At 33.5% G+C, this 13672-nt stretch overlaps 1 protein-coding gene across 1 annotated transcript; it reads right to left on the minus strand.

The window, feature by feature from the left end:
- Positions 1-100: 100 nt before the first annotated feature.
- LOC127709328 (beta-lactamase domain-containing protein 2-like) lies at positions 101-13369 on the minus strand. Its single transcript, XM_052214793.1, has 8 exons — positions 13093-13369; positions 12028-12160; positions 11513-11704; positions 11100-11199; positions 9901-10129; positions 8361-8518; positions 6553-6810; positions 101-572 (listed from the first exon to the last, which is right to left on the minus strand). Exons 2-8 carry the CDS (start codon positions 12153-12155, stop codon positions 312-314), a joined length of 1326 nt encoding a protein of 441 aa, XP_052070753.1. The 5' UTR covers positions 12156-12160; positions 13093-13369; the 3' UTR covers positions 101-311.
- Positions 13370-13672: the final 303 nt, after the last annotated feature.

The raw sequence follows: 13672 nt of genomic DNA on the forward strand, positions 1-13672 counted from the left end.
ATTCTAAGGATATCTCTGCTTTACTTGTGTACCTAATCTGTTAGAAACTTGTCTCATGGACTAAACTTGACCTTAGGGCATGAATGAATGTAGTGCCAGCTAGGGATGTATGAATTTATAATTTATCTAGTTCACAATTAACAATTCCTGGTTAAACAATTTAATATCACAGCTAATAAATTCATTCAAAGATATATATCCTAAACAAAAAATAACAGTCTTTACAAAGCTAAAGGAATGGACATATGTCACTATACTGTCTATATGTAGCACCATAAAATCATTGTTGGCATTTGTTTCAATGTTTACTATCATAACCGGCTTCCTTTGAATTTCTTAAAGGCACTAAATTCATAAAATGTTCTTCTTTCTTGACTAGACGGAACATTTTCTAATCTGTAAATACAATCATACAATGTTTCATACATAGATATCCAGCGTTTGTCATCATCAGCACCACTTCTGGATGATGCATCAAGGTAGTTTGTTGCATAACAGAATCCCGTTTTATATCGTGTATCAGCAAGCCCCATCTGTCCTCCATATCCTCCATGACCAAATATGTACATTATCTGAAAATTAATGAAGAATTAACATCAAAGATGGTAAGGATAATACTGGAATGTAAGATATGAGTGTTTCATGTTTGTGTTGAAATTTTAAAGTTATTTCCCCTTGTTAATTTAGTTACTCCTGTGTTGGTGGTAGTGGTACAGGTATATCTCGGTTAACCTATAATTATAGCACCTCAACCTAAATAGTTATATACTTTGTGAGAAGACTATATGTTTGAAAAACTTGTCTCTCATCCCTTTTGTATATTAGAGAAAATAAAATGTGTTTAAACTAAACCTGCTTTAGCACTTTCATTCCAGATGGTTAAGCACTATATTTGGATAGACCTGGTGATTTTCAAAACTATTATTTTACAAGTGACTAAACCACACTGGCGACATTGCAGGTCTGTGACTGAATTAAAGTACCTATGCCTTATTTGTAGCCTGGATTTTAAGTATTGGCTTGGGAACTGGGTAGGCAAATGCTCACATTAAATCTACTGATAGTGTGTTAAATGTCCTCCTTTACACCATAACCCATGGTGGTGCTCCTATTAAAGGAGGGAGATACAGAATATACATATATATGCTATTGTTATCGGTATCAGATTCTACCCAGAACTTGTTAATTATTGGTAATATTAATTATGTAGAAAACAAAAGAGCCTGGAATGGTGTAATTTACAATCAAGACCATTGTCCTATATTAGTGTTATATAAAGTTGAATTCTTTGATTCATCATTTTTAGGCAGTTAAGCTGCCTAATGCTAGCACCCTAGATTTGTGTTCTTCCCAACGAATGCTGAAAAAAGTGCCATTGTTATAATCTAGCAGGCTGATATGTTATTTATAACTAACTGGACATTTTTTTCATACTTTTAATTCTGGAATACAAAAAATATAACCAGAATAACCTTAAATGATCGTCGAACGACCCATGATATTTGAAGTTGCACATAGGAAATAGTGTTCAATAGAAATCCGTTCGTAGTTTATTATCCCCTGTGCTTTTGGCTAAGATGTCAAAGAACAATTGTATGAAATATTTCATCGCCGAAATCTGTAATTACAAGTCGTTTATATTTCCCAAATGGCAAAATGCGCAGGAATATTGTTCATGTACAACAAATCTCTATGATAGAGGAAATAAAGTTATATATCTAAGTTGGCGGTAATTTTACAACTTATTTTGCCAAATAAGGTTGTTGTTTTATGAATGAAACGAGGTCATGAAACAGATCCGGAAATCGACGTCGATGGGATGTTTTAAGTAATGTGGACAACTCGTCCCCGAGACAAGTTGGACCGAATCCACTCGAACCGTCTAAGAAGACAACTCGGACCGCTTGTCAGATTTACTTAGGGTTTCATAAAATGTTAGACTAACATGTCTAGCGAAGCCATCAATCTTTTGTTTGTGCATTGGGGTCTATTTAGGGGTATTTTGAGGGGGCCTAAAGAAGGGATGGGTTAACTGTAGAACCCTAAAGGTTTTTTTTTTTTAAATTTTCAAATGACTATTTCTCGAAAACAGTAAGTGATAGACACACGCGGTCTTCAGTAATGAGTAAAGGACAATACAACAAATCAAATAAAGTATAGAGTGAGTCCCTGGGGGTCATCCCAACCCCCTTCAATTTGAAAATGTGCTTTTATCTTGTAAACGGCTGCAATCCCCACCCCTAAACCATATATATACTTGTATGGGACAATAAAACAAATCAAATGAAAATAATTTGGGTAAGTTCCCGGTGTCACCCACCCCCTTCTGTTTGAGAACTTGTAAACAGTCGAGATCCCCACCCCTAAACCATATATATTAATGTATGGGACAATAAACAAATCAAATGAAATATATGGGGAGTCCCTGGGGTCACCCCACCCCTCCTGTTTGAGAACTTGGAAATGGTCAAGATCCCCACCCCTAAACCATATATATTCATGTATGGGACAATAAACAAATCAAATGAAATATATGGGGAGTCCCTGGGGTCACCCCACCCCTCCTGTTTGAGAACTTGTAAACGGTCGAGATCCGCACCCCTAAACCATATATATTCATGTATGGGACAATAAAACAAATCAAATGAAATATAGGGGGAGTCCCTTGGGTCACCCCACCCCTCCTGTTTGAGAACTTGTAAACGGTAGAGATTCCCACCCCTAAACCATATTTATTCATGTATAGGACAATACCGTAAATTGGGAAATTTTGGCGTCTGGATATTTTGGCGGTTTTCTCTCGAAAGGCACGTGTTTTATTTTGGTGTGTGTAATTTTGGTGCTTCGTCACATTGATATGTTTAATTTTAGAACAACAGTAGAGAGCAAGCTCATTCATATTTGCCTTTATTTACCCGTTTATTGACAACATATCATTGAATTTCTCAAACTAGAAACACGACAAAGTGAATTTAAGGAAGGAATAGGATACGGATGCAATTGCAAATAATTCCGTATATCAAGATTCAAAGCTGGAAGAAAATATGAAATAAAATCTTAAACATTAAAATCACTTTTTAAATAGATTATTTATTTTTTACAAATATCACATGAAATAAATTTTAGTCATCTCTGTTGCAGTACTTGTTAATCTATTGACGATCAAGGATTTTAATTTTAATCCTTATGCCTCTGGCAGTACATGTAAATTGATCGAAGATAAAGGATTACAAGGAGTTTTGATATTCTAATTACTAATAACGGCGTCAATAATCAGCAATAGCCTGGCATATTTATGACATGTGTGAATACAAATTCATATTGTGTTTTCTTAACAATTTCAGAAAATTGACAATTAAGTAAAAATTGTATAGTGTTGTTGTCGAAGTATACCAGGTATTTATTTGCAGATTTGGCTATGTATAGAATTGTAGGAAATATACGGAAGATCTAATAACATAAATTATTTTCCCCAACAATTAGCATTACACATTGTCGTACCGGTACGCGATTTTGATGTTTCAATTTTTAGTGTTTGCTTTATTTTCGTGTGTTTAATTTTGGCACTTTCATTGGAGGCACCAAATAAACCAAAATAAAACTACAACCAAAATAACCCAATTTACGGTATAACAAATCAAATGAAATATATGGGGAGTCCCTGGGGTTGGCCCACCCCCTCCTGTTTGAGAACTTGGAAATGGTTGCGATCCCCACCCCTAAACCATATATATTTATGTATGGGACAATAAAACAAATCAAATGAAATATAGGGGAGTCCCTGGTCACCCCACCCCTCCTGTTTGAGAACTTGTAAACGGTAGAGATCCCCACCCCTAAACCATATTTATTCATGTATAGGACAATTTAACTTATCAAATGAAATATATGGGGAGTCCCTGGGGTCACCCCACCCCCTACTGTTTGAGAACTTGGAAATGGTCGAGATCCCCACCCCTAAACCATATGTATTCATGTTTGGGACAATAAAACAAATATAATGAAATATAGGGGAGTCCCTGGGGTCACCCCACCCCCTTCTGTTTGAGAACTTGTAGACGGTCGAGATCCCCACCCCTAAACCATATATATTCATGTATGGGGCAATTTAACAAATAAAATGAAATATATGGGGAGTCCCTGGGGTCACCCCACATCCTCCTGTTTGAGAACTTGGAAATGGTCGAGGTCCCCACCCCTAAACCATATATATTCATGTATGGGACAATATTAAAAACAAATCAAATGAAATATAGGGGGAGTCCCTGGGGTCACCCACCACTCCTGTTTGAGAACTTGGAAATGGTCGAGATCCCCACCCCTAAACCATATGTATTCATGTTTGGGACAATAAAACAAATATAATGAAATATAGGGGAGTCCCTGGGGTCACCCCACCCCCTACTGTTTGAGAACTTGGAAATGGTCGAGATCCCCACCCCTAAACCATATGTATTCATGTTTGGGACAATAAAACAAATATAATGAAATATAGGGGAGTCCCTGGGGTCACCCCACCCCCTTCTGTTTGAGAACTTGTAAACGGTCGAGATCCCCACCCCTAAACCATATATATTCATGTATGGGGCAATTTAACAAATTAAATGAAATATATGGGGAGTCCCTGGGGTCACCCCACATCCTCCTGTTTGAGAACTTGGAAATGGTCGAGGTCCCCACCCCTAAACCATATATATTCATGTATGGGACAATATTAAAAACAAATCAAATGAAATATAGGGGGAGTCCCTGGGGTCACCCACCACTCCTGTTTGAGAACTTGGAAATGGTCGAGATCCCCACCCCTAAACCATATATATTCATGTATGGGACAATATTAAAAACAAATCAAATGAAATATAGGGGGAGTCCCTGGGGTCACCCCACCACTCCTGTTTGAGAACTTGGAAATGGTCGATATCCCCACCCCTAAACCATATATATTAATGTATGGGTCAATATTAAAAACAAATCAAATGAAATATAGGGGGAGTCTCTGGGGTCACCCCACCACTCCTGTTTGAGAACTTGGAAATGGTCGATATCCCCACCCCTAAACCATATATATTAATGTATGGGTCAATATTAAAAACAAATCAAATGAAATATAGGGGGAGTCCCTGTGGTCTCCCCACCCCCTCCTGTTTGAGAACTTGTAAACGGTTGAGATCCCCACCCCTAAAACATATATATTCATGTATGGGACAATATAACAAATCAAATGAAATATATGGGGAGTCCCTGGGGTCACCTCACCCCCTACTGTTTGAGAACTTGGAAATGGTCGAGATCCCCACACCTAAACCATATATATTCATGTATGGGACAATAAAACAAATCAAATGAAATATAGGGGGAGTCCCTTAGGTCACCCCAACCTGTCCTGTTTGAGAACTTGTAAACGGTCGAGATACCCACTCCTAAACCATATTTATTCCTGTTCGTCATTTCAAAAAGATTTGACTGACATACAGGGTCAATCCCCTAGGCGTCACATATGCATATCACTTTACTAGACCTAACCAATATGTACTGGACTTTGTCCAATGTCAGCGACCATGGGAATGACGAATTATGGGAGCTTTGTTTGGGAGACGGCATCCTGTTACAATTATTTCTTGTTTATTATAAAATTTTATTGATGCAAAAAATGAGTCTAGGTTAATTGAATTTACACTAATTATTTTTTGAATTATTTCTGGGCCTATAATAATTTTCATTTATGGCTCATTTTAAAGAAAACATATAAATCTTTCAAGCAGCGTAAAGCCCAAGAATGTTTGACCAACTGTTTTATAATCACCTGTCATTTTATTCCAAACTTGGTATGGAGTGACATCATGGACTTGGGGTGAAGATGGGGGTCATTTACATTGATATATATGTGTTGCTTTTGAAAACCTTGATGAAATATTAATTAATTTGCCTTAATAATCAATTCATTAGATAAACATAAATGTACAATATACGAATGTTTAATGTTTGTTCTTTCAAATCTTAAAAAAAAATTCAAGCAACACTGCCACAGTTTTCATATTACGTTTGCCTTGGTTTTTGGTTAACTGCCTACAGCGCTTACAGTGCTTTGATTACGTCATGCCGGCTAATAAATTGAACTCATAGCATGAAAATAATTTCCTTCAGTGTCCACTAATAGAAGCAGATTGTCATGAATGTTTGTGTGATGGGTTCCGACAAGGTTTTCTGTAACTGTTGGTCATTTATTTTGGAAAAAAGTAAAGTGAGCTGGTTCAACCACAAAATTATTACAAGTTACTAAACAATTGCAATTACTTTTTACACATTGTGACTTGGATGGATAGTTGTCTCACTGGAACTCATATCTTCTTATTAATGTATAGTATATCAATTATAGAATGAATGTATCTTTCAATTTTTGCATATTTTGGGTTAATTTTTATGACTGCAGAGACTTGAAATCTATAGAACTTACATGAAGCCACACAAAAGATCCACCATTTTATAAGTTAATGACTAGCATTAGTTATGTTTGGTTAAAACAAGAATCATTTAGAACAATAAACTACTCACTGGTTTACCAGTTTCTGCAATAGGAAACACCATGGGCCCATAACTCCACATACCATCCATACTAAAAGCCAAATCTACACCTCCAGAAGAAATTTGTTGGAATTTATTTAAAGAATCCTCTGACAACAGTTGTTTCCCCTGATATACTCCACCATTAGCTAGAATGCTATGTAGTTTTGCAATAGCAGCAGCAGTACCATGTCCACATATAGAACCAACTGGTAATTTCTTTATATCTGGATCATTCATTGTCCTTACCTAAAACATACGAGGGTCAATGATACAAAAAGTTTGCCTAATGTGGGATAATTTTTTTCCCACATATTTATTAATCAATGACATAAGTAAAGATGATATGACCAAAAATTCTGGCAAAAAGTAGTTTTCACTATAATAAACAGCTGGGCCATGAGCGCATGATACGCCCGTCATCTTGTGAGTGAATTTTTATGCAATAGGCATAAATAGTTTCTGACATACGTTGGACATGCAAAAACCCCCTTTTTTTTAACAAAAAACTCAATATCTCTAAAATAAAATTTTGAATCAAAAGCAAAAAGTATAAAGATCTTTAGATTAATATAACTAAGAAGTGTGTAAAATTTTAAGCAATAATCATAAATCGTTTTTGAGATACCGCGCGACATGTGAAAACCCCCCTTTAAAAAAAAAAAAAAATCAATATCTCAAAAATAAAATTTTGAATCAAAACCAAAAAGTATACAGATCTTAAGGTTGATATAACTAAGAAGTGTGTAAAGTTTTAAGCAATAATCATAAACTGTTTTTGAGATACGGCGCGACATGTGAAAAACCCCTCCCCCTTTTTTAACAAAATACTCAATATCTCTAAAATAAAATTTTGAATCATCACCAAAAAGTATACAGATCTTAAGATTAATATAACTAAGAAGTGTGTAAAGTTTTAAGCAATAATCATAAATTGTTTTTGAGATACGGCGCGACATGTGAAAAAAACACACACCTGTTTTAGTTACTAAGTCCCGTAATTCAAAAAAGTTTTAATCTTATTTTCACCAAAAAGTATACAGATCGTTTGACCATCATAAGAAACAACTATGTTAAGTTTCATGAAATTTGGATAAGTCATTCTCAAGTTACGGTGCGACATGTTTATGCCGGCCAGACAGACGGACAGACGGACGGACAGACGGACGGACACCGGACATTTGTATACCATAATACGTCCCGTCAAAAATTTGACGGGCGTATAAAAACTAAGCTTCCAACTTTTTCCTTTAAATCCTGGTCAGAACCTCCTTATTTGATTTATTGCTTTATAAATTTGTTCTCATATGAATATGCATGAAATACTTGCCACTGAAAGTTAAAAGAACAACAATCAATAAATCTCAAAGTAAAGAAGAAGTAAGATGGTTTTGGCTGTCTTTTATTATATCCTTAAAGGATATCTCTATTGTGATAATTTTTTCTTAGCTCTCAGACCATCTTGGTGAAGATCATCAAGAAATGCCATTTGAATGCAATAAACTAGGAGTTATATCTAAGAGTTGCATCTTACATCTTAGATTTTTGGTTTACGCCACAAGTAACTGAATATTGGTATGCTATTCTGGTTATTCAAAGCCTCATTTGGTTTAAGAAAAGTTATAAGGTTTTAATAACTGTTTTAGCAATATTTTATATCTGATTGAATTTTTATTTCGTAAATTTAATATTTGCATTTTGACATTTTAAAATTTAACATATTATTGAGTCATAGTCAAACAGGAGTGATATTTTACTGTGTATCCACTCTTATTTTTAACTGAACAGATTTGACCTACACTTTTGAAGTCTGTTGGGCTCTGAGATGTCAATTTCAGTATATCTGGATCTCCTTTGAAGTTCTGTAAATAGGAAGCAGCATCTAACATCTTCCATATAATTATCCTGGGAGTCCTGTAATGTAATTCTTCTGGTAGTCCTATGTAAAACTCTATATCTGTAGGCAAGAAACAAAACAATATAAAAATAAATAGAGAATGTGTCCATGGGACATAGATGATGCCCCTGCTTGCATATAATGTTATAAAGGAGCATAACTCAAGAACAGTAAAAGTGACACCAACCAAATTCAAACTTGATCTGTGTTTTGTGGTAATGATCTGTATTTTGTGGTGATAATCATTGTGTATAAGTTTCATAACATTTGGTTGAGGCAAACTAAAGTTAGAGAACGGAAACCAATTTTGGGACGTACATATGTACAGACAGAAAAAAGTAACACCTAATGCCCCCTCCGGTGATGGCAGGGACATAAAAATGACTAATTTGTTAATAAACAATTATCAAATTTAAGAACAAAGAAAAATTATAAATGAATAAAGTATCAGTCAATGCAATGAAAAAACTATTAAAATATCAATCTAAAACAAGAAACGAAATCTGGTCTTTTCTGTGTTCGACAGTAGTATTCTTAAAGTTACTTTTTACTTTAAGGGCAACATGTCTCTGGACTGTGACTTAAAAAATTTTTAATTTGAAGATGTTCTTGATATGTCTTATAAAGCAGAGCAGAGTTATCCTGACACACCAAGTCAGGAATCATTTTAGTGTGATACACCATCTCTATACATCCTGTCTCTTATTGGTCTCAGATATTTTTCTATCTCTTGAATTCATACACATCCTAGTTTAGACTGAGATTGTTGCACAGTGCTGTTACTTGTACATATTTTAGAAACAAAGTGTGATGTCAATTTTTCCATCATTTTTGTCTTGCCTTGAGGGAGTCAAAAAGCGAGACATAGGTATGCTGTTTCAGGTGATGGTGGTTTCAACAATTTATTAGTTTGTGATAAGGTCAGTTTATGGGGAACCACTATTGGTAGGTCAATGATATTTGGTATGCAGTTGTATTAGCATTGGTTCGTCTCATTTCCATGGCGATTATATGGCCCTGCCCCCTCAGTCATGGTTTATTGACTCTGAAACTTTTGATTAGTTACATGTATTAGTTTAGGATTAGGTCTGTTTATGGGGAACCATTAGTGGTGGGTCAATGATATTTGGTATGCAGTTGAATTAGCATTGACACATCTCATGTCCATGGAGATTGTTTGGCCCTGTACCTTTAGTCATGGTTCATTGACTTTGAATATTTTGCATAACTTACATGTTAAAGTATTGCTATTCTAATTTCAACATTTGCATTTTACTATCAAAATAACAAAAAGGCAAGACATATCTCTGTGTTAACAGTTTATTTTTTGTTTGATTGCTTTTTCATTAATGTTTCTCCTAAATATTTTATCAGATTTAATTTGACATAAAAATTAGCATATGTCAATGATTATTTAACATTATAGAAAAAATTTACCTTACCAAATGGTTTTGCTATTTCATCATGAAAATACTGAGACAATGATCTTCTTTTAGGGTCAGCATGTCTAACTATCTGATCAAGATAGAGGGCAAAGGTTACAGGATGATATCCATGGTTTGTTCCTGGCTTCCATAATGGTTTCTGATTGGCTAAGATATGACCTAATTTGACTGGATCTTTTAGTATCAATGCCATGGGAAACTTTTCATTGGTGGCTGATAAACCTGCCTATGAAGAAAATAAACAACAATGTAATCATAAGATAACTTAACAAGTAAGGGTGTATTTGTTACATTTTGGGTAATCATTTAGCTGTTTATAAATTAGGTTTACAATCACACTGCTAAATTCTTTGTGGGGAAATGAAACAAAAAGAGGAGGATTGAAATGGAAATGAAAACAGAAAAGCTATAAAACTTTGTCTAAATTTAATGACATAATAATCTTGTGAACAAACATTCCAAATCTGGAAAATTGTGAGAAGGATAAACTTCAAAACAGGAACAAACAGTATAAGAGATTTATTTCCTTACTTAAGTCAACAAGCATATATCAGGCTGGGTTTTTGTTTTTGTTTGAATTGTTTTACATTTTGTCATGCCTGGGCCCTTTATAGCTGACTATAAGGTCTGTTGAAGGCTGTAGATTGAGTACAGTGATCTTCAGTTGAATACATCTAGCCTTTAATCTCTAAAGGATAGTTGTCTCATTGGCTATCATACTGCATCTTCTTATTTCTATATAAAAACACCAACACTGTCATACTTGAACCTTAAAATTTTCCATTTGATTAAAACTTAAAACTTATATTGAAGCATATATTTTGGATGAAAATATCTAATTTTATTTTCAAAATTCCAGCTGGTGCTCTTTACAAACTAAACTTTCATTGCAATTTTGACTATGATGTCATGGAACAACTTTTTGTCAAGTCTTTGTTTTTTAATTTTAAAATTGTTTTACCCATACATTGATTTTGATGAAATTTAGATTTTTTTTTTACATTTATTGTTTATATTGTCCTCTCTTTATTTTTTTTCTTCCCATACTTCGATTTTGTAACGGTATTGTTTTTAAAAGATACTTCGAAGATATCATACATACAATTTTTCCTATTGACCAATGCAATTTCTGTGCTTGGTGACATATGTTAATGTAAATGTAATTAAACTACATACTATAATTTTTACAGTCTTACTCGATTAGAAAGGTACATTTCTAGAGTTACATCTTCTTTTCCATTGTTAGCAAATTCCGGCCAGTATTTACACACTTTTTCACTGAAGCTTAGTAATCCTCTACAAAAGACAAATTTGAAATTTGATAACATTCAGTGTGTGTTGGTGTGTGTGTATGTATGTATGGGTACATGTGTATGTATTTGGTTTGGGTGAGGGTTTGTTTGTGTGGGAGGTGGGTGAGAGAAAGGGAGACATTTTTCTTTGGTTTACTTGAAAATGTTCATAAAGAAGAGATTTGTGAATTATGTATATTTGAAGTTTTTTAAAAGGCATTTCATATGTTACTGACATTGTTGCTAAACTTGCATGTAACTACAATTTTGTTGTAATAAAATCCCTTTGCTGTACTTTCATATAAAATATTTCATACCTATCCACCATATGTGCTATAACAACAGCTGATGCACTTTTAGTTGTAGAATATACACATGCCATTGTGTCTTCCTTCCATAATCGTTTAGCTTTTTGGTCAGCATATCCTCCCCAAAGGTTCACCACTAATTCTTCCTTGTAATAAGCAGCAAAGGTTCCTCCAATTTCTGTCTGGGTCTCAAGATTTGATCTTTAAAAAATTAAATATCACAAATTCAACAAAATGTTCCTTACCTACAATGCTTAGAAAACGTCTAATAAAATCAGATGATGTTTTGTAACTTATATACTAGTATTGAAATCTGACATAGAAACTGGTAATTTTTACCATAGGACACTGCACACCTGAGCATAACCTAAAATTCCCTCATAATTGAAATGACTGTTTATATTATATTCAGATGCATACTTTATTATGTGTAGTAAAAACCCTTCTTCGTTCATTCAGACCATTTATAGAAATACAGTATATCATTATAATTTCAACATTGATGTTAGTCTTTTAAGTTTTACCTGAAAACATCTTTTACTTTTTCAAATCCTGGTTTAACAAATCCATCTAAATGAACTGGTTGTCTAGGTTTTGACATCTTTTCCTTCTTCTGTAAAATCTTTAAAATAATTCGCCTTATGACGATCATTCAATCTGTAAAAAAGACTAACGTAAGATAAGTCTAATTCCACATTCTAACCTTTTCTCTTTACTGTTATAAATAGCAGAGATGTTTACTTTATAGAATGATCATGTATTGATTTTCATAACTCCAGTTTGACCTAAAACAGTGTTGTTTTGTTGTATAGGAATAAGAAAGTCCATATCCTTTTTCAAATGTTAATTTGCAAAATTTTAACATCACAAAAATTCTTGCTAATACATAAAGCAATACTGGTCCATTAAACTATTTTGGTTTACTAGACAACCTATATAGGTGGTCTACAATATCTGTTCATTTGTTTTTAATTCAGGTCATTTTGTAATTTAAACAAATCTGGAATTATCAGACAACCCATCAAATTAGGAATAGATTCAGAAATGAGTTACTATATAAATACCTCAAAAGAACCATATTTTCCAGTGTAAAGTTTTTTTCAGCTCTTTAATTTCAAAATAACACATATTACAAAAGAGGCAGCAACTTTTTCAAAAGATGAAGAATCTAAAGCTTTAACATTACGAAATTTCAAGTTGACAAAAAGTTTTCAAAATTGCCATTTTTAGAGGTGATTAACTTAATAGATTTAAATAAAAATATATAAGTTAAGGAAAAACTCTTTTGATTTAAAAAAAATTATCATATTAAGTTAAGAGACTCAACTACATAATAAAAAAAAAAGTTTAACACTTTGAAAATTTCCTTCATTTGCATATAAATAATTACTCATTTGGGGGAACTTAATGAACCCCCATTTGGTGGACTGTTCCCAAGCTGAATTAAGCTTTTAAAAATGACTGAATACAGAAAGTTGTAGTATGGGAGTTTTTGCTTGATCATTTTCAATTTGAAACTCAACATTTTTTTCATCAAAATATGAAAATAACATTAAAATTTTTATAAACAGGTATAATGATACACTTACCAGCTGAGTTTTGAGGTTAAAATCTGGGACATGTTATCACAATCATGTTGAGATAAGATTCAAGTTTGAACAATAATGAATATTAATGTACACACTTCAATGTACTGATATTGAGTATCTTTTATATGAAGACACTTCATTCACTTTATTCTTTCTTATACTTTCTAAATTGTTTTCTCATTATTGAAATATTTCCTCTTCCTCTTTCTTGGATATGATAAAAACATTAAATTATCTCCCATTCTTTGAGATAAACCAGGTTGAATTACTTCCCTTTATTAAAAATGTAGCTGTTATTTTTTAAATCCCTCTCTGAAACTAAGTAAATCAACAGCATATTTTCAATTAAATTTTGAAATATCATATCTTGAGCCACAAACTTTGAATACAAATTAATAGACAGAAATGTCAAATAACCATCTTATAATATATTATTAGTCATCATTTGTGCAAAATTCCAAATAATGTAACACAAAAAAAGTTCTGACAAAACTATTGCTAAAAAATATCCTCAGAGGATCATCTCCCTCTTTGGGTGGTTTAAAAAGTCGACCACTATAATGAAAACTGAGGAGATCTG

Source organism: Mytilus californianus, unplaced genomic scaffold, assembly GCF_021869535.1.
Source record: "Mytilus californianus isolate M0D057914Y unplaced genomic scaffold, xbMytCali1.0.p SCAF_7, whole genome shotgun sequence".
Taxonomy (NCBI): Eukaryota; Metazoa; Mollusca; class Bivalvia; order Mytilida; family Mytilidae; genus Mytilus; species Mytilus californianus.